Consider the following 22,920-nt stretch of genomic DNA (forward strand, 5'->3'; position numbering starts at 1 on the left):
ATAACTGTTGTTACTGTTTAAATCAGGGTCCGCAGTTTTTTATGATGATCAAACTTATTTACTTAATGTAGTAAAATTTTCGAGGACCATAGCATTAAAAAACGTTCTTTAAGGTTCGCATGTCTTATAAAATTGAGAATAAAACATGTATAACAGCAAATGTGTGACTAAAAAAAATAAAATAGGTAACATAATTTACTATCGAGCAAATAAAAACCTACTTTTAAACTTTTATCGTTAAAAAACTTAGCTTGCTTTTTAGCTAGAATTCATGTTGCGTGGGCGAGGTATGGCCCGCAGGTTACAGTTTTTTAAACAGTGATTTAATAAAATATAAATAAACTAGTTTAAAAGTCCGCTTAGCAGCGGAAGATGGTTAATAATAAAAGTATACAAAAGTAAACCACTGCACTTCAATACTCAGTACAAAATAAAACACATATAGTAAACTTATTTAGCTAAACAACAGTTTGATTAAGTTTTTTAACGTAACAAGCAACTTAACTTTATTTTTGCTATGTTTTATAGAAACTTAGAAAACAGAGCAACTCACTGAAAGTACAAAGTGGTTAAAAAAAAAAGAAATAAAAATAGTTTAATATTAGTTAACATTAAATTACAAACTATCATTGGTTGTTTAAAGAAATGTTTTGTCTCTCAACTAAGAAGTTATTGTAAAACTAGAAATAAAAACAAATATAGATAACAATCATAAAAATAGTGCTTTTAAACTGTAGTTAAATCATTGAACACTACGAGTTATAATTATCATGTACAATTAAGTTAGAATAAACAGATAAAAAATATTGTAATGCACAACAACTTTGCAATTTATATTTTTTAGATTCTTTTAAAAGTTAGTTTAACACGTTTCATTTTCTTCCCATACTTCTTTCAAAAACATTCCATTTTCATCGACACACCAACAATGTACTTTCGAGCACTGCAGAAAATATATTAAGTAAAAAATTGAAATAAAACTTACTGACTAAGTTGGCTAAAGTTGAGTATTTTCAATAGTATTGACTACTTATTGAATTACTACGTGATTTATTTGTCTTTACGACTATAACACTTTAAGAAAGTTATGAAATACCATTTCTGAACCAGTAATAGTTAGACAAATAAATTTAATATGCACAAACATATAAGCTATGTTCAAACATATAAAGTGTACAAAAGTTTACACTACTTATTGTTAAAGTATACAAACATTTTTATCAGTTGTTGAGTAAAGTCCATCTAGTGTGCAAGTTGGAAACCAATACTCGTAACTTGGCTCAAACCTGTGAACCATAAGTTTTCTGTGTTCCAGACAAGGTCTCTGAAAAATAATATAGTAATGTCTAGTGGTTGTAAAACTTTAATTTTAACTAAAAAATATAAGCAACTTAACTGTTTTACTTTATTAAACTTCAACTTTTACTTTAGTATTCACAAATTAAACTAAAAAAATTATATTGGAGGAATTTTTCATACTATATAATTATAACTATAATCAGTTGGATATAAAAAATAATACTTTTGACTTCTTTGAATGGAATCTTCTAGGTACTAGTTGAACTTCTGCTACTATTTCAGAGCTCATTGGTACATGGTAAGATCCATCGAGCATTGCAGACACTGTTTCTAATATTTTGTCAAGAGCCTCCCATGGACTATCATTTGAATTTGATAAACTTTCTTCATCTTTTGAAACGTTTTCCTTAGAAAATTTCTATAATGAAATAGTTAATAAGTTAATTAAATCTTTTTAACCATTTTTCAAACAGAAACATGTTTTAAAAAAATAAAATTTAGTTATATAGTAAATTTAAAAACTAAACATTATATTTTTTAACAGTTTGTTGTATCCTTACAAAATATTAATACTAAATGATACTTTTAACGGTTTTGGTATTGGGGAGCATTGAATATATGGTTTAACTGATGACATTTGTAAATCTAACTGGATAATACTTTTAAGAAATTAGTATGTAAACGTAAATATTGACTCTCAAATAAGTTATACTACCTAAAGTCATTTTTACTTGACTTTTTTTTTATGATTTACATTTTTGTAAATTTCAGCAAATTTTTAAATCAACCATTAAGCTTTTTAGAATAAACTAACCAAAAACCATCTAAACTGACTTTATCTGTTTCTAAAGCTTTTTTCACACCCAATTTGTTCTTTTTCTCTATTATTTTTTCGTCAATGTCACCTTTATATTTTAAAGTTTAACTTTGCATTACTAAAAAAACTATCTTAATAGTTTGAAGTGTTAGAAAATTAAAAAGATTTATCTAAGAAAAGACAATCATAAATTAATAAAAGTCCTACTTTTTGTATGCAAGCTTAAAATATTCATTGAGTCATTAAAAATCTTATTTCACAAACTCACTCGACTCAAATACAGGACTGGTGTCGAACTCAATCTGCTTAACCTTCAACAGATACTCATTTTCCGAAACTTCCGTCAGGTTGAAATCCAAAACGCTTTCTTGCATGAGAATCCTCAAGCTTCCCACGGCAGCGTTTCCGCCGAACAACGTGCACAGGTACTCTGCGTAGGCGAACTTCTTCAAATAAGCCACCAGCGAGTGCTCCGGCTTGCTGAAGATCTCAACCCGTTCGATCAGGTCCTTTAAAGGAGCAAGGCGGACGTCAGCGATCAGGCACCTTCCTCCTCTTCCCACCGCCTTCCGGCGAGCTTCCTCGTACGAGTACTGGAGGTTGTACCCGAACACCGTGAGCGCTGTTTCGTCGCCGACGTCCGTTACCAGCTTCTTCACCGTCTCCGGCATCCCGTCGTGCATGTCGACGACTCTCGGCTCGTAAAGCGCCAACAATTGGATGAAAGATTCAAGGCCCTCGTCTGATTGGTTCTCCCAGGACTTCCACGCCGACACCGCCCAGCAGTTGAAGTAATTTCGGAAGTAGACATCCGGGACTTCCTTCTGGGGTTTCTGGTCCGGAAGGTCGGCCCGCTGGACGTAAGTCAGTCTCATTGATAAGCTTCCGTTTTCTCGGGCCAATTTTAGAGCTTCGTCGGTCGTTTCGACTCCAGTTAAACTTTCAAAATCTTTTTTGAGTTCAATACCTGAAAAACTTGTGTCTTTGGTAACTACGATGTTTGCGGGAACGTGGTTATCTGGTTCGTATTCGTAGTCGTAGTATATGAGACCTGATTCGTAGTCTAAGATGTCAAAATACTCATATTCAGAGTAGTGGTAATCGAGCTCCGTGCTTTTTACGCACGAAGCTCGAAACGTGCAGACGAGTACCGCAAAAATGATTGTTTTCATTGAAATTGTTTTAAACTAGTCGTCTTCGAGACAAAAAATAATTATTATGATAAGTTTTCCGTTAAAATTTATTAAATATTTGTGTTGGATATAAAGGAAAATATAAAAACATTTTAGAATTTCATAAGACGGTAAAGCCATGATATAAAGTTTTGTTTTATGCAAAAAATATTGATGAAAATGTGGGAACGAAATTAAGACTTTTTTTATAATTCTAATTTTTATATTTCATACCTTTGCTAGCTATTAATTATAGCTTATAATACGCTTGTGTTTATATTTTGAAAAAGAACTAAAGACAGACAAAGAACATACAGTTCCTAACTAGAAAGTTTCTTTATTTTGATTTATAAACTGCAGTTAGATAGAACAAATAATCTTTTCTTTATTATATAAATTCATTTCTTTTACAACTAAATTACACCCAGCTTAGTCTAAAAAATAAACCGAAAAACTATTAATGATTAAAAAAAACATACTTAGTTGTTTGTAACGAAAACTGCAAAAAAACACTATTGTAATACTAAAAAAAAAATTAACTTTTGCTAACTAAACAGTTTTAAGTCAATAACGTTTTATTTAGTCAACGACGAGACTTTGTAATAAATCCATTGCTGTATTTTGATTGAAAATAAAAGAAAGTTTAGAATGACTTACGTTTTTAAATCACTAAAAAACTATGATAAATTTGATGTTATATTCTAAAATGAAATGTTTAATTAGTTAACTAGTTGCGGAAGCATCAAATAATTATGTTTTAAAAATATTTTTATAACTTCCTTGCACTTTAAAACAGTGTTTAGTAAAATAACATTTAAAAAAGAGTTTTTAAATAATAAACATAATTATGCTTTTATAAGTAGTATTTATTTAATTATGTATTGTAATTTTTTTTTTTGCAATAAAACTAATGTTATGTTATTGCAAAACGATTTTATTATAAAAGTTAATCTAGTTTTCTGAATTTTGTTATTGTAATTATTTGTTAGAAGGTTATACGAATCAAAATTAAATGTTTTGCTACCTTAAAGTTGTTTATATGCTTAGCAAGGTTATAAACAAACTCAATGTAAAGTGGCAATAATTTACTAAAAATAAATTTAATGTAGTAAAATGTATAATTAATAAAATATAAAACTATCTTGTAACAGTGTACCGTCTTTTCAATAAATATAAAATAAAATCCACATTTTTTATAACAATTAAAATCTACTCAACAGTGCATGAAGAAAAAATATAAATATAGTGTTTAATATTTTTATTGTCATTTATTTGATTAATACGTTTGATATCTGTAAGAGTGGTCATTCCTGTTTATCATGACAGAAAAAAAGACTAATTTAAGTTTTTAGGTAGATATTTTGTTTTAAAAGTTTGCTCTGTTGTTGTAAAAAACTTTGAATTAAATACTTTGTTTTTTTAATATAATATATTTAGTTGCATATATTTAATTTAACCAATAGTTATTATAGGTTAGTAGGAATTTACTTCAAATAGAAAAAACTACTTATACTATTTTTCTCAAAGTAAGTTATAACATTAAATTTTATTTATTTTTATTGTTTTTTAGAATAACTTTACTTTTTAAGTGATAAATGCATGAATCTGTAGTTAAGGTATTTAACCTAATGTAACGTCTGTAAGGCTATGGTATAAAACAGAATTAGGTAATTAAGTTCCAGCAACTAAAGTAGTTTTCGATTTAAAAATGAAGAGTTAATTAATTGCAGATACTAGTTAAACTAGAGTTTTACTTACAGTGAACTCAATTATACATCATTGTCGAGTCTATTGCTTTGGCTTGAAAACTAAGTAAAACCAAGTCGTTTCATACTTAAACTACCCCATAAAAAAGAGGTAAGGTTCAACAAACCGAAGACTTTATCTTCAAAAAAATGGCTAATGCTTTAAAAAGAGTCACAAGGTAATCGTTAAAAGAAAAGGCTGTGGTTGCAATGCAGACCTTACATACTTGGAACCCATCACTTATCTAACTTAACACTAATTAGTTATAACTTCTATTTTTTAGGCAAATAAAACTTTTTGTAAGTGTTTTTACTGCAGTTTATAATCACTGAAGAAAACGTGTGAAAAATTAAAAGCAAAAAGTAGTTGTTTTTTTTGTTTTGAAAAAGTCACTAAATCCGCTATTTCTTGTATAATGTTTAAATATATTTGAAAAAAAAAATTGACGAAGTTGTTACTTAGAGCTATGATTCATCGCAAGCTTTTTTAAAAATTTGTGTGTTTTTTGAAAATAAAATTCTACGTAATAACTAAGTATTTTGGTCATAAGTTTACCGTCAGTTATTAATATCTACGCCTTAATTAGTTAAAGACTAACAGAAAATAATCTTTGAAAACGTTTTAAAACATATAAATATGTAAGCTGTCTTAAAACACTTTTAACTCTTATAAAAATTACAACTATTTATTTTAAAGTAACAGTAAGTGTAGAAGAAAAAACACGCTTTAATAAACAATTCACCTCAGTGCATAGTATAAAAATATTATGAAAAACTTAAATTTTATGTTCTGTTTTCTTAAGTGATAACTATAGTATAATGCCAGACGAACCTTGAACTGTCTTATTTGAAACATTACTTAATTTAAACTTGTAGAATACATAAAGCTAAACTATTTTAAGAAAATAAAATTTATAAATAGTTATACCATTATCAGTATTTAAAAGTTTAAGTAGTAGGCTCACTTAAACAACTTATTATACTAGATTGAGCAAGTTTAGATAAATTTTGACTCAAAGTATAAGAAGCGTTTTGTAATTTTAACCATACAAGAGAAAATATCAAAATGCAATTATGATAAAAAATAGTTTTGTTTGTATATGTTACGTAAGTTTATTTTAGTAGTTTGTGTTTTTAGAAGCATAACAAAATCAATTTAAACCTTAAAAAGTTATTGTTGCAACATTTAAATATTTTTGCTTCTAATTTTATATTTTAGAAATGTTGTAAAATTAATTTGCGGTAAACATAACATTGTATTTTTTTTAAAAAGCCTTTAAAATAATACAAAAAAAATCTTTAAATTCAACTATTGTTTATTCGTTTTACAGAAATATTTAAAACTGTTGTTTTATTTGATACTTTGAACTAAAACTTTTAATTTTTACTTTTTAAAGTATTAATGTTTTTCTTCAATTAGCACATGCTTTTACAAAAAACTCAATAGTATTAACCGCAATTCAAAAATAAAATTTAGTGAGGTGATATCATAATAAAAAAACTGATCCAAATATAAAAATCTATACTTTTTTATTGTGAATCATTAATAGAATAAAGTTTTTCTAAACTATGGTTGAAACATAAATAATATGTTTAAAAATGCTTGAATATAAATATTTCAAACAGTTTATGTTATGAGAACAAAATTGCTCAAATTGCTTCACAAAAAAGTAAATTTTAGAAGCATTTTATTCAAGTTTAATTTTATGTTAGCATATAGTTCGCAAAGTGTAATTTAATGAATCTTTTAAACTATAAGTGTTTCACTTAAGTATAAGCGAAGAACAGTTTTACCAAAAATACCTAGTATTTCAATAGATTTAGCTTACAAAAACTTTTTGAAAAAGGTTTGTAGTAAATTAATTTTAAATATTTCTAAAAATACATATTTTAAAGTAAATTTTTAAATCATAAAAACAGTTGTAAAGAATAAAATTACATTATTGTACCAAAACTTGAAAGTGAGCGTTTTACAAAAAATTAAAAAAGAAACTGTTTTTATTTAAGTTTTTTGCTTTTAAACGTAATTTTTAAGTAAATAACATAATAAGAATAGGTATTTCATTTAAACTGTAGGCGAAGAGAAAATACCTAATATTTTATTAGTTTTAGCTCACAAAAACTTGTTAATAAAAAGTTTGTAGTAAATTTAGTTTAAGTGTTTTAAAACTACTTAATAATAAAGTATTAAATTATATTATTGTTTTAAAACCTAAAATTGAACGTTTTTCTAAACAGTAAAAATTAAACTAACGTTTTTAAAAAGTTTTGCTTTTACACGTAGTTTTAAAGTAAATAACATGATAACAAGTTAAGTCTCAAGAAAAACAAACAAGAAAATAGAAGTGTGCTAAATTAGGTAAAATAAATATTTATAAGTACCTAAAAACAACTTCTAATACTTAAACAAACTTTTACTAATTTTATTTGTTAAATTCATACGCACTATTCATAATAAGTTAAACAGAAAAGAAAAATAAACAAACTCTAATTTTTTTTCCGCTAATTTTTAAACCAATAGTGTTTGAGCACCTCGCTGCAACGTGGCCGCTTGAAGAACTCCTTCCTGAAAATCCTCCTCAGCAACGCGTGCAGCGGGTGCCACTGCGCCACCCCCAACAAACCCAAGTTCGCCTCACTCCTACCGTCGACCACGTCCTCCAAGTAGTCCGTCAGCTCGCCGGGAACCGTCTGCAGCTTAGAGAAGCTTTCAACGCGCGGGTTTCCCCCGAACGGCAACCTGCCACCGGTGGCGCACTCGTGCAAGCACACGCCCGCCCCCCACACGTCCACCGAGCACTCGTACGCCCTCACGTCGCTCCTGAGCAGCTTCACCGCCACCTCGGGCGCCATGTATACGTCCGTCCCGCACGACTCGTACATCTCCCTCGTCTTGCGAACGGCGAGGCCGAAATCGACCAGTTTCACTTTGAGCGGGGATTCCCCGGTGAAGAGAACGTTCTCGGTTTTGACGTCGCGGTGCGTGCCGCCCTGCTCTTCGTGCAAGTACGAGAGAGCGCCGAAAACCTGCTTGAAAATCACCTTCATATCTTCTTCCGCCACCTTGCGGCCGTTCTTCAGGCGCTCGTACAGCGATCCCCCGTGGCAGAAGTCCATCTCGAGGCAGCGAATTTGGTGGTGGTAATTGTAAACGGCAACAATGCTCTTGTGGCTGAAACTCTTCAAAATTTCAAACTCGTCCTCCAATCCGCGCTGCTCGTCTTTCATGCTCTCCCTCAGTCTGTCCGGCTTTATCCTCTTGAACGCGCGAAAACACCACTTCTTACAGTTGAACACCTTGTAGACGTTCGCAAAGCCCCCCTGCCCGTGCTTGGAAACCGCCACGTAGCCTCGAGGCGGTTCAAAGTCCCTTGTTGCGAGGTCTCTCCTCAAAATGGTCAATCTGTAAGTGAGGTGGTCGTCGATTTTTATCAACTTCACCTCGCTCGAAAGAGCTTCTTCTTCATTTGATTCGCAACAAACCGGCTTGAAACGAACTTGGTTCTGATCCGCTGCAATTTGGAACACCTCTGCCCGCCTGCAACTGAACAACCTCTTCCACCAACTGCACTGGCTCGTCAAGAGGTAGCGTCGCCCCAGCAACCCCTTGCAAACGTAGCAACGTATTGGGTTTTGCTTGAGGGAGTTGAGCAGCAAGACTTTGTCCGACGCGGTAAGGTTCGACTCCAAGATTGCTAGCAGTGCTTTGTCTTTGGTGGACATTTTATAGTTTTTGTTAAACTGTGGTTGAATTATATTTTCAAAAATCTATTAAAAAAAAGTTGTATTTTATTATAAAACTACTTGTAGTTTTGAAAAATTCAATTTAAAAATTTTTATAAATTTGAATTTTTTCATATAATCATCTACTTAGATTTTCTTTGAAAATAAAACGGATCCATACATTGTACATTAGTTTAAGTGGTAATCTAATAAAAAAAAGTAATGTCGTTGCTTTTAAATCCGGTCAAGGTTTAATAAACTGTATTAGCGTTTATTTTTTCGGGCATTAAAAGATTATTTTACTAAGAAAAAGAATTCAAACAGTGAACTTTTAGAAAAGTTTTAAAGTATGTAAATTAATTTTCTGAAAAAAAATAATTGACATTTTATAAAACTGTTTTATTTGACAAAGAACATCTTTCTAGTCTACGCGTCACGACAAATAAGAATTTATTTAACCCTTCTCCACTTTTTTTGATAGCTGTATGTAAAATTAGGTTAAGAAAAGTACAACACTTGAGTAGCAACGAAATAAATCAATAATATTGGTTAAATTATTGTCCAAAGCTACATCTACATTCTACATCTAATACAAAGTTTAAATGTAATGTTTTTTGAGATTTTTTTTCTTAACAATGCTATAAAATAAATCTTTACCTAACTTACAAATATATTTTAATAACTATAAATAATTCATTAATAATTATAGTTTTTATATCTTATATCTCAAAAAACAAATGTTATCGTCACCAAACTTGCAATTAAACGTAAAAGCTATTCAACAAAACATTACAGTCACGTTTTTAACACAAATTTTTCTATGACATAATTGCATAACTACATTGCTAAGCGACAGAAGTTTTAAGCTTTATAATTATGTCTACTTATATTAGACTGATGATCGGGTAAAATTTAAAGAAGACTTGTTTTTTAAAATCATACACAAATAATTCGTTTTAAATGTTAGTGACTGAAGTACTTCAAAACTTTTGTTTTTTATGTTAAGTTAAGTACCTAGTAAACTTTTTAGCTATCAAAAAATAAGCTTTTTTTCACTTTTTATTATCTCGTCACTAATGACGAAAGACTGTATAAAGTTTATAAACGCTCAAAAGAATCAGCTTATCAATTTTCTACACATGAACTTATAATCGCAAAAACTTAAAAACGATTAGTCTGTTGAGTAAGACAAATAGTTGAAAACTTTAAGTAATTTTTTGAGTAAAATATCGTAAAAGAATTTATCAGAATTATTTTTTTGTGTGTTCAAATTTAGAAAAGAACAAACAGAACTAGTTAACTATTTGACTCATTGTTATTTGTAAACAAAACTGATAAAGTGTATAAACTTTGCTATAATGAATTATATTTATACTTTAGCTACAGCCGTACGTTTTTATTCTACAATCTTCAGTGTTTACTGTTTTAAGTACATATGCATTATAAACAATTAAAACTTTTGTATTAGTATTGTTACTAATACAAAGTTACTTCCTCAACAAATGCACTGTAAAGAATGACGCATATTTTACAAAAATAAAACACTTTTATACTATTTAATATACTGCAGTTTATTTAGAACAATTTTTTTAACAAAATGCAAATATTAGATTATTACAGATAAGTGTTTGCAGCTGACGTAAGTAAATTTTTTTTGAAATGACTCATCCTATTTCTAAGAAATCTGTAAGTAACAAGATTTATTACGGAACTTGAAAGCTTGTTATACATATAAACTGATAATTTTATGCTAAACAATAACACTTCTTATCTTTTAACAGTTTAAATTTCTAAATTAATTATTTTAACGATTGCCTTTTAATTTTGATCAATTTTTTTTACTTTAATATATAATAATACTATTTTTTTCAATTTATAGTTTTCTTCATGTGTTCACATTATAGGGTGAAATTTATTTTTTATAAAAAAACTTCAAAGCCACTTAATCATTGAAAAAAAAGTTTTGAATTTCAAAGAGAATTTAATGAAAATTTGCTTTTAAAAAATGTGGGTGCTTAAATTTAATTCTTAACTAAATTCCTAATTAACCTTAATGAACATAGTTTAAAAAAAATGAGTTAAAAGCTGAAACTTTACCTCTAAGCTAATAATTTTAAAACATGTATAATTATGGTATTAGTGATCACAGAATTTTCAGCTGGACATAGTTTTACACCAGACAACTAAAACGAAATGGAATATTTAAGACAGTTAAAAGAAATTTTTATGGAGGTAACTCTTGACTTTGTGTAATCTTTATTACTTTTTGTATTTTTATAATTTTAGATTTTTTTTCTCACAACAACGAGAAACGCCTTTATGAAACTTTTATTAAGTCATCTTTAAATGTGCACAATTAGTTTTGTGTTAAGTATCAGTAAAACTTTTTTAAGCTTAAATCTCTAAGGTCGTACTTTTTGGTTCTTATACTGTTTGTATTGGGGTGGTTTTAATAAGTCGAAAAGTGCTAGTATGAAAATTTCTTTAAATCATCTAAAAATTTGAAAAACAGTTTTTGCGATATTTGCGAATAAAAAAGAATTGAAAACTCAAAGGTCGCTGTTTTTATAAGCACCCTATCATTAATGATACTTTAAAACAGAAGATATTAAAAAACAGAAGATAAAACTACATATCTCTATTTAATCATATACGTATTGACTTAAATTAAAATTTTAAAAAGTTAAACAACTTATGTTTGTTAAATTTGTAGATAATGTTTGTAAATATTAACTATTTGTTTTTTGTTGTAACAAAAACAATTTAAATATTTAAAACAAGTACTCATGAAAACTAAAATTATTTGTTTTTAAGTCATTTAATTAACAAAATTTAAAATTTCACAAGAAAAAAATTACTTGTTTTATCATTATTATCAACGTAGCTTTCAACGATAAAGTTATATACAATAGTTTAAATTATGTGACAGTTTAAATTATTTTTTGAAATATCACTATATTAAAGTCGAGTAGTTAAAATAGCATAAGCAGCTTTGGTAAACTAAAAGAATCAAAATTTGGAAAACTATAAAAAAACCTTAAACTAAGGATTATATTTAAAAAAATTGCTCTAATGTAACCTTATTTATTGATATTAAAAAAGTTTGGTCCGTAAATTTATATTATACGTAAAAAAGGGCAGTTAAAATTTAAAAATGATGTTAAAATAAATTTGCAATATCTAATTTATAATTTACCGTAAATTGTATATAAATTTGTTTTAGAATAAAGTTTTCTATTGTTACAAATTTATAATGGCATCATATAAAAACTATATTAATATTATTACCATCTTTCTCTAAGTAGTTCACAGAATAAAAGATATGTTTGTATATTGTTAAGATTTTAGGTTATTTACAATTATGTTACTTGAAATTTTAAATACTATTAAGATAACAAGTAATTGTGTAGTTATTAGCTGTTTTAGTGCTTTTTGTTCAAAGTTTAAGGTTTTTCCTCTTAAGTACTGGATAAGACGTTAAACTGAACCCAAGTGTTGGACGACTCGATACAGATTTTTTTGTTCTCTAAGTCATCGGACCATTAATTTTGAGCGATCTTTTTTGTTGATAAATAAACTAACAGTATTTTTTCATTACCTATCAAAATCTTTCAAATTCCAGTTTTTTGTCTTAATTATTAAATTACAGGTTTTTCAGAGTTTTAGCTATTAATGGCAACTTTAAAAGCAGTAATAAAAAATTATTGATTTTTTTACTCAATTATCATTACTATCAAAAAAAAAGGAGTTAGCAAATATATATATATATTTAAACTCTTTTTATATTATAGTAAAGCATATGTATTGAGTAATTCTTAATTTATTTGAACTTGTGTTTAAAATATTAACATGTTTGTTTACAATAATCGTTAAAGTATGTGTAACAAACTAACTAAAACTTTTACCTTTTTACTTTTGTTTACGTAAGTAAAAACTAAAAAAGAACAGTATGAAGAAGACTAGACAGTGTTTGTAATTAGTAGAGCTAAAAAGTTAACACAAAAGTCTCACACCACTTGGATACAGTTTAACGTCATTGTCCAGGACAATATTTTTGGTTGTCAGTTTTATTTAGAACAAGGTCAGAATAACCTTTCTATAAACTGAAAACAATGTTGTATAAATTTAGTTACATTTAATGATTTATAAACATATAGCTATAAACAGTGACGTTATAAAGAGCTATATGTATAAATCTGTTTAGAGGTATAAATTACATTTAAGTTATACTTTACTGGTTTGAAGTCATATTAAGATAAAATTGTTTGAATAAAAACATTTTAAATTAGTAAATTAGGGTTAGCTGAGATAAGTTTTTGTATAATTTAAAATGTCCACTTTTTCTATAGATTTATTGTATATTCCAATTTTTTTACAACTAATTAGTACATTAAAGTTAACTCTTAACTAATAAATGTTTTAACATTCTATAAATTTAAAAAGTGTTTTTTAAATAAATAGTTCTGCTAATATTCTATATTATGTAAAAACTAGTAAAACTTAGTCTTGAAATTTTAGTTTTATGCACAAATAAAAACTTAAACCATTAAAGTATTGATATAGTTACTTGGACATTTGCTAAATACTAAGTTTAGACAGGTTAAAAAACTTTGCTAAAGATAGTTTGAACTTGGTTGAAAAGAAGTTTTTTATTTTTTTAAAGTCTTAGATGACACAATTAATTTTCAATTTTCAATAAACATTAAATTTTTGACTTTAATTATTTTTTAGTTTTTATACTTAAATAAAATTGAACTATACAAAAAAAAACTAAAACATATTTTTTTGAGATGGGTCAGTATTGCACGAAGGATCTATCTTGTACTGAATCACTTTTAAATGAGTAGTCAGAAGTAACCGTTAATCAACCACGGGTGAGTTTAGGGGTAAAAGAAATTATAAGGAAAAAAAAAAGCTTGATTATTAGGGGTAAGAGTTAGCGGTAAGAGCTATAATAAATAAAATTAAAGAAAAAAATTAAGCCGTGCAAAAGTGTAGTTGTGCAAAAATGACTTTTTAAGAATTTTTGATACCTACCCATACTTTATAATTAGATTACATTGTTTAAACCTATTACGTATTAAATTATACCACTTAGTTCTAATTGAAGTGTTTATCATTTGAAAAGATTTAAAGGTATTCATTTCTAAATGATAAAATCATAATACTGCTAATTTATTTTTTACTAGTTTAAAGTAGAAAAAAGTATAAAAATAAAAGTCAGATACATTTTTAATAACAATACTTTTATAAGTCACAAGTTAATTTACATTATTTAGAAAACTACTTATTTGCATTTGTATACTTACTTAATTTTTCTTTTCTTTTTAATGTTAAACTCAGACATTTTTAACACTCTCTTAGATTTTTTATCTTTATGTTCACAAGTAATCAGGGATATATTGAAAACTACTGGATTTTATAATATTTGTAATTGTAAACATTTGTAGTAGCAATTTTACAGAAAATTTGCAATGAATAAAGGTACACAAAAAGATTGTAAAGTTCTGTCGAAGTTAAAAAATTCAGATGATGCAAAAGTTAAACTGATAAGTGATAACTTTTTAAGAAAATGCAAGGATAATTTTCAAAAGACATGGCAAAAAACTGCAGACTGCTCTTTTGAAGCTAGTTAGTTTTGTTGTAAACTTTTTATTGCGAGAACTACTCATCTTTAATAGATCTTCATATCTTAAGATTTATGACAAATATAAACTTGTCCTTACAACTTATTTATAGAGTTAGTCATGTAAAACTCTCGTAAAAAAAATAAAATGATACTTCGCTGCTTAAAAACTTACTTCTGTTGTTTGTTTAAACGTTTCAGAAGGCTCAATATTTACTTAATGTAAATGATTTAGATGTTATTTTTTCTTACCTATAAATCTTAAACTAAACGGCTTATACATATGTTGTATTTACTACATATGTTTGTGCAAAGCTAAAACTTATGGTAATTATATCTAATTTTAATTAACAATCAACTACTTAATGTTAATGATATTTCATAATAATAAGAGTACTTGTATTAAAGATTTTAAGTAGTTGAATACATCTATTTTATCTAAAGGTTTTTATGTTAAAATCCGCTATTTTAGTTTGAGTAATTTCTACTAAACATACATTTTCATATTTTTAAAGCATTTTAAAATATACATTTATACGAAGTATGATCAAATAAAACATTTTTCAGAACTACGGTTGAACAGAATTTTGCTAAAGGGAGATGTTCACCAAGAGGTGAACGATTACGTCAAAAATAAAATCAATGTTGACAATGTATCCACATTTTATCAGCTATCTAGCATATTCACTTCATCTAATCTTCTTCAAACAACATTAAACTACATAGAAAGAGGCTTTTCTGTTGTCTCTGAAACCAAGAACTTTTTAGAATTAGACTACAAACGAGTTGTGAAGATATTTCAAAGTTCAAACTTGAATGTTTCGCTTGAACTTGAGGTGTGCAAAGCAGCTGATGCGTGGATCAGCCACAACAGAACGGAGCGCATCAGGTTCGCGCGTAAAATCTTATCCAAAATTCGTATTCCGTTGATCGTGGATCACGAGTTGAGAAGTCTCTTAGATGGAAACTCCTCATTCGCTGAAGAAGAAGATTGTATTGGTTGGTTAGAAATACATTTGAAGAAGAAAAATAATTTCATTTGTAACACTGTAGGTATGGATTATACGAACCGGTATTATAAACAAAACTTGTATGAAGTATTGTTAATTGGCGGGAAGAAATATCAAAACAGCTTGGAAAATTCAAACCAAGTAAATGAAAGAATTTTTGATTCAGCTAGAAAAATTCCTGCACCCTCAGAACATCACCGTCTCAAGGCAGTCATTTTGAAAGGTGAACTTTACGCATTTCTCGATTATTCAACGTATTATTTAATGTATGAGAACTTTGTTGCAAAGTATTCAAAAGACAGCAACAGCTGGGTAAAAGTAGCAGATATGCGCGCAATACGTTTGTTTTGCTGCTGCGCCTACATGGACAAAGTGGTCGTTATCGGAGGTGAAAACATGGACGGTTCCAGCAGAGATTCCTGTTTGCAGTTCGACACAATAAGTTGCGAGTGGAGCGAAATCCAAAGAATGAAGAGAACGAGAGTAGCAGCAGCTTGTGCGATTTTCCGAGGTAAAATCACTGTAGCGGGCGGAAAATACTGCAGATCGGTCGAATCGTATAATGGCGTTGAGTGGTCGCTCATGGCCAGTATGAAAAGCGCGAAACACAGTCACAGTCTTGTGGTGGTCAGAAACAGCATGTACGTCATCGGATGCTTCCTTGATTCGTGCGAAGTCTACGATGACGTAGGCAAAAAGTTTGATGTTCTCAAGACTCCCAGTAAGAAGTATTATGACACGAGGGTGGTCTTTTCTGTTGGAAGCAAGATAGTTGCGATTCAGGGGAAATCTTCGTACGTTGTGTGTTACGACGTTGATACAAATGAATGGAAAAAGGAGCCGTTTGAAGCTACAAATTGTCTTAGAGGATTTTCCTGCGTCAAAGTACCGTTGCTGTAACTATGGTGAAATTTTTAGTTGATGTAGATACATTTGCCTTAGTTTTTACTTTATAAGTGTATTGTATCTTGTTTTCAAACTTTAATTCATTTTTTTTTTTATCGCAGTGCCTCTTGAAAGTTTTATAAAATGAACAGTTAAAATTTCACAGCTCTAATAAATAAAGTGTAAGTATTATGATTTTTTTTTTTATTTAGTTACAATGTTACAAAAATAGTTGAGAAAAAGCATTAAAAAGTGGAAGTCTTAGATAATTGAGGTGCATAATATAAGTAGAGAATATTAACTTAGTCTAAACGGAATAGTTCCAATGCGACTGGAAAACTTATATTGTATTTATTACAGATAAGTGTTAAAAGTTTACATAAGTAATTTTTTTAGAAATGACTCATCCTATTGCTAAGAAATCTGTAAGTAACAATATTTATTAATGAACTTAAAAGCTTGTTATATATATAAGCTGATAGCTTCTTGCTAAACCATAACATTTCTTATCTTTTAACAGTTTAAATTTATATTTTAATTATTTAATCGATATTTTAAAACTTTGATCATTTTTTTTTTACTTTAGTGTATAATATAACTTTTTTTCAATTTATAGTTTTCTTTATGTGTTCACATTATAGGATGAAATTTATTTTTCATAAGAAAACTTCAAAGCCACTTAATCATTGAAAAAAGAAATAAATTTCAGAGAGATTAGTAATTAAAATAAGAGGTAAACTAAATTAGTAACAATTTCTTTTAAAAAATGTGGTTGCTTAAATTAAAATTCTTAACTAAATTCTTAACTATCATTAATGAATATAATTGAAAAAAAAAGAGGTAATAGCTAAAATTTTACCTCTAAGCTAATAATTGTAAAACATGTATAATGATGGTTTTACTGATCACAGAATTTTCAGCCAGACATTGTTGTACACCAGACGACTATCACGAAAAACACTATGAAATTATTAAGACAGTAAGAGGAAAGTTTTATGGAGGCAACTCTTGACTTTGAGTAATTTTTATCTCTTCTTGTATTTTTTTAGTATTAGATTTTTCTCACAACAACGAGAATCGCCTTTATGAAACTTTTATAAAGTCATCTTAAAATGTGCACAATTTGTTTTTTGTTAATTACCAGTAAAACTTTTTCAAGCTAAAAACTTTAAGGTCGTACTTTTTGGGTCTCATACTGTTTGCACTGGGGTGGTTTTTATAAGTCGAAAAAAGCTGGCATGAAAATTTCTCTAAATCAACCAAAAATATGAAAAACTGTTTTTGCGATATTTGCAAACAAAAAAGAACTGAAAACCCAAAGGTCGCTGTTTTTATAAGCACCCTATTATTAATTGATACTTTAAAACAAAAGATATTATAGTTTAAAAACTACATATCTCAATTTTTTTCATATACGTATTTACTAAAAGTAAAATTTAAAGAAGTTAAGCAACTTATGTTTGTTAAATTTGTAGATAGTGTTTGTAGATATTAACTTTTTTTTCTATTGTAACAAAAACAAGTTAGATATTAAAAAAAGTACTTAAAAGCTCTTAGTAGCTTTAATTTGTTACGTAACAACTTCTGCATAAAAAATACAAACATAAAATATTTGTTTTTAAGTTATTTAGTTCACAAAATTTTAAATTTCACTAAAAAAAAATTACTTGTTTTATCGTTATTATCAACGTAGCTTTCAACGATAAAGTTATATATAATAGTTTAAGTTATGTGACAGTATGAATTATTTTTTGAAATATCACTATATTAAAGTCGAGTAGTTAAAATAGCATCAGCAGCTTCGGTAAACTAAAACAATCAAAATTTGGAAAACTATTAAAAAAAAACCTTAAGCTAAGGATTATATTAAAAAATTGCATTAATGTAATCTTTTTTATTAATATCAAAAAATTTTGGTCTGTAAATTTATATTATAAGTAAAAAAGTGCAGTTAAGTTTAAATAATTATGTAAGTTAAAATAAAACTGCAATATTTATATAAAAATAAACTGTAAATTGTATATAATTTTTGTTTTAGAATAAAGTTTTCTATTGTTGCAAATTTATAATCGCATCATATAAAAACTATATTAATATTATTACCATCTTTCTCCAAGTAGTTCACAGAATAAAGGAAATTTTTGTATGTTGTTAAGATTTTAGGTTGTTTACAATAATGTTACTTGAAATTTTAAATATTATTAAGATAACAAGTAATTGTGAAGTTATTAGCTGTTAAAGTGCCTTTTGTTTAAAGTTTAAGGTTTTTCCTCTTACGTCTTAGATAAGCCGTTAAACTGAACCCAAGTGTTGGACGACTCGATACAGATTTTTTTGTTCACTAAGTCATCGAACTATTTATTTTGAGCGATCTTTTTTGTTGATAAATAAACTAAAACTATTTTTCCATTACCTATCAAAATCTTTCAAACTCCAGTTTTTTGTCTCAGTTATCAAATTACAGGTTTTTCAAAATTTTAGCTATTAACGGCAAATTTGAAAATAGTGATAAAAAGTTATTGATATTTTTTATTCAATTCTCATTACTATCAAAAAAAAGGAGTTAGCAAAAATATATATAATTTTAAACTCTTTTTATATTGTAGTAAAGTATATGTCCAGAGTAATTATTTATTAATAAAATAAAGCAATTATATGAACAATTATTTAGAATAATAACATGTTTCTTTACAAAAATCTTTAAAGTGTGTGTAACAAACTAAATAAAAACTTTTACCTAGTGTTTGTTTACGTAAGTAAAAACTAAAAAAAACAGTATGAAGAAAATTAGACAGTGTTTGTAATTAGTAGAGCTAAAAAGTTAACACAAAAGTCTCACACCACTTGGATACAATTTAATGTCATTGTCCAGGACAGTATTTTTGTTGTCAGTTTTATTTAGAACAACGTCAGAATAACCTTGCTAAAAACTTAAAACAATGTTGTATAAATTTAGTTACATTTAATGATTTTTAAACGTATAGCTATAAACAGTTCTGTTATAAAGAGCTAAATGTAAAAATCGGTTAAAAGGTATAAATTAGATTTAAGTTATACTTTACTGGTTTGAAGTCATTTTTAATATAAAATTGTTTGAATAAAAACATTTTAAGTTAGTTGATAAGGAATAGCTGAGATACATCTTACTTGTTTCCTCAATAAAAAAGTTATTGAAAGAATCGTGGCTCAAGTTTAAGTATAATTTAAAAAGTCTACTTTTTTAATAAATTTATTGCATATTACAGATTTTTTACAACTAAATTAGTGTATTAAAGTTAACTCTTAACTGATATATATTTAAACATTCTATAAATTTAAAAAGTGTTTTCTAAATAAATAGTTCTGCTAATATTCTTTATTTTGTGAAAACTAGTAAAACTTAGTTTTCAAATTTTAGTTTTATGCACAAATAAAAACTTAAAACATTGAAACTATTGATTTGGTTACTTTGTTAATTAGTAAACACTAAATTTAAACAGGTTAAAAAAAATTTGCTAAGGCTAGTTTGAACTTGGTTGAAAACAAGTTTTTAATTTTTTTAAAGTCTTAGCTAACTCAATTAATTTTAGCTTTTAATAAACATCAAATCTTTGACTTTTATTATTGTTTAGTTTTTATAATTAAAAAATTTGAACTAAACAAAAATAATTTGAAATATATTTTTTTAAGTTGGGTCAGTATTGCACAAAAAATCTATCTTGTACGGAGTCACTTTTGCTTGAGTAGTCAGAAGTAACCGTTTATCAACCACGGGTGAGTTTAAGGTGATAGTAAAAGACATAATTAGGAAAAAAAATATGCTTGATTATTAAGGGTAAGAGTTAACGGTAAGAGCTATAATAAGTAAAATTAAAGGAAAAAATTAACCCATGCAAAAGTGTATTTGTGCAAAAATAACTTTTTTAAAATTTTTGATACGCACCCATACTTTATAATTAGATTACATTTTTTAAACCAATTACGTATTAAATTATATCACTTAGTTCTTATAGAAATGTTCATCATTTGAAAAGATTAAAAGGTATTTATTTCTAAATAATAAAATCATAATATTGGTAATTTATTTTTTACTAGTGAAAAGTAGAAAAAAAAGTTCAAAAATAAAAGTGAGATACATTTTCAATAACAATACTTTTAGTAGTCACAAGTTAATTTTACATGATTTAGAAAACTACTTATTTGCGTTTGTATATTTACTTATTACTTTTTTGTTTTTAATGTTCAACTCAGGAATTTTTAAAACTTTTTAAGATTTTTATATCTTTCAGTTCACATCTTTTCAGTGAGATATTGAAAACTACTGGATTTTATAATATTTGTAATTGTAAATATTTGTAGTAGCAATTTTACAGAAAATTTGCAATGAATAAAGGTACACAAAAACGTCGTAAAGTTCTGTCAAAGTTAAAAAATTCAGATGATGCAAAAGTTAAACTGATAAGTGATAACTTTTCAAGAAAATGCAAGGATAATTTTCAACAGACATGGCAAAAAACTGCAGACTGCTCTTTTGAAGCTAGTTAGTTTTGTTGTAAACATTTTATTGCGAGAACTACTCATCTTTAATAGATCCTCATATCTTAAGATTTATGACAAATATAAACTTGTCCTTACAATTTATTTATTAAGTTAGTCATGTAAAACTCTCTAGAAAAAATAAAATGATAGTCCGCTGCTTAAAAACTTATTTCTGTTGTTTGTTTAAACATTTCAGAATGCTTAATATTAACGTTTAAGTAAATGACTTATATGTTATTTTTTCTTAGCTAAACATCTTATGCTAAACGGCTTATAGATATGTTGTATTTACTACATACGTTTTTGCATAGCTAAAATTTATGGTAAAAAAAACTTATTTTAATTAACAATCAACTACTTTATGTTAATGATATTTCATAATAATAAGAGTAGATTTATTAAAGATTTTAAGTAGTTAAATACATCTATTTTATCTAAAAGTGTTTTATTAAAGTCCGCTTTTTTTATTTGAGTAATATCTACTAAACATACATTTTCATATTTTTAAAGCATTTTAAAATCTACATTTATACGATGTATGATCAAATAAAACATTTTTCAGAACTACGGTTGAACAGAATTTTGCTAAAGGGAGATGTGCACCAAGAGGTGAACGATTACGTCAAAAATAAAATCAATGTTGACAATGTTTCCACATTTTATCAGCTATCTAGCATATTCACTTCATCTAATCTTCTTCAAACATCATTAAACTACATCGAAAGAGGCTTTTCTGTTGTCTCTGAAACCAAGAACTTTTTAGAATTAGACTATAAACGAGTTGTGAAGATATTTCAAAGTTCAAACTTGAATGTTTCGCTTGAACTTGAGGTGTGCAAAGCAGCTGATGCGTGGATAAGCCTCAACAGAAGGGAGCGCATCAGGTTCGCGCGTAAAATCTTATCCAAAATTCGTCTTCCGTTGATCGTGGATCACGAATTGAGAAGTCTCTTAGATAGAAACTCCTCATTCGCTGAAGAAGAAGATTGTATTGATTGGTTAAAAAGTTATTTAAATGACAAAGATAATTTCATTTGTAACACTGTAGGTTTACGCTATACAAACCGGTATTATGAAGAAAATTCGTACGAAGTAATGCTAATTGGCGGGTGGAAATATCAAAACAGCTTGGAAAAATCAAACCAAGTAAATGAAAGAATTTTTGATTCAGCTAGAAAAATTCCTGCACCCTCAGAACATCACCGTCTCAAGGCAGTCATTTTGAAAGGTGAACTTTACGCATTTCTCGATTATTCAACGTATCATTCAATGTATGAGAACTTTGTTGCAAAGTATTCAAAAGACAGCAACAGCTGGGTAAAAGTAGCAGATATGCGCGCAATACGTTTGTTTTGCTGCTGCGCCTACATGGACAAAGTGGTCGTTATCGGAGGTGAAAACATGGACGGTTCCAGCAGAGATTCCTGTTTGCAGTTCGACACAATAAGTTGCGAGTGGAGCGAAATTCAAAGAATGAAGAGAATGAGAGTAGCAGCAGCTTGTGCGATTTTCCGAGGTAAAATCACTGTAGCGGGCGGAAAATACTGCAGATCGGTCGAATCGTATAATGGCGTTGAGTGGTCGCTCATGGCCAGTATGAAAAGCGCGAAACAACTCGGCCACAGTCTTGTTGTGGTCAGAAACAGTATGTACGTCATCGATTGCTTCCTTGACTCGTGCGAAGTCTACGATGACGTAGGCAAAAAGTTTGTTAATCTCAAGTCTCCCAGTAAGAAGTATTATGACACGAGGGCGGCCTTTTCTGTTGGAAGCAAGATAGTTGCGATTAAGCAGAATTCCTCGTACGTTCTGTGTTACGACGTTGATACAAATGAATGGAAAAAGGAACCGTTTGAAGCTACAAATGGTCTTAGAGAATTTTCCTGCGTCAAAGTACCGTTGCTGTAACTATAGTGAAATTTTTAGTTGATGTAGATACATTTGCCTTTGTTTTTACTTTATAAGTGTATTGTATCTTGTTTTCAAACTTTAATCTATTTTATTTTACTTTTTTTTTGTTTTATCGCAGTGCCTCTTAAAAGTTTTAAAAGATGAACAGTTAAAATTTCAAAGCTCTAATAAATAAAATGTAAGTATTATGATTTCGTATTTATTTAGTTGCAAT

At 28.0% G+C, this 22,920-nt stretch overlaps 2 protein-coding genes across 2 annotated transcripts; both read left to right on the forward strand.

The window, feature by feature from the left end:
- The first annotated feature begins 14,230 nt into the window (after window positions 1-14,230).
- On the forward strand, window positions 14,231-16,292 carry LOC145836451 (kelch-like protein 36). The gene is made up of 2 exons (XM_082944250.1): window positions 14,231-14,387; window positions 14,950-16,292. The coding sequence occupies exons 1-2, from the start codon at window positions 14,231-14,233 to the stop codon at window positions 16,290-16,292; spliced, it is 1,500 nt and encodes a 499-aa protein (XP_082800376.1).
- A 5,037-nt stretch (window positions 16,293-21,329) lies between these two features.
- LOC145836453 (kelch-like protein 30) lies at window positions 21,330-22,703 on the forward strand. The gene has a single exon (XM_082944251.1). The coding sequence runs from the start codon at window positions 21,330-21,332 to the stop codon at window positions 22,701-22,703; it is 1,374 nt and encodes a 457-aa protein (XP_082800377.1).
- Window positions 22,704-22,920: the final 217 nt, after the last annotated feature.

This window comes from Thalia democratica, chromosome 5, assembly GCF_965202585.1.
Source record: "Thalia democratica chromosome 5, ktThaDemo2.hap1.1, whole genome shotgun sequence".
In the NCBI taxonomy this organism is placed as follows: Eukaryota; Metazoa; Chordata; class Thaliacea; order Salpida; family Salpidae; genus Thalia; species Thalia democratica.

Excerpts from the sequence above, each read along its gene's own strand:
- LOC145836451 (XM_082944250.1), top strand. The coding sequence starts at position 14,231 with ATGAATAAAGGTACACAAAAAGATTGTAAAGTTCTGTCGAAGTTAAAA. Across the intron at positions 14,388-14,949 it reads AGACTGCTCTTTTGAAGCTA|AACTACGGTTGAACAGAATT; the intron begins GTTAGTTTTGTT and ends AACATTTTTCAG.
- LOC145836453 (XM_082944251.1), top strand. The coding sequence starts at position 21,330 with ATGTATGATCAAATAAAACATTTTTCAGAACTACGGTTGAACAGAATT.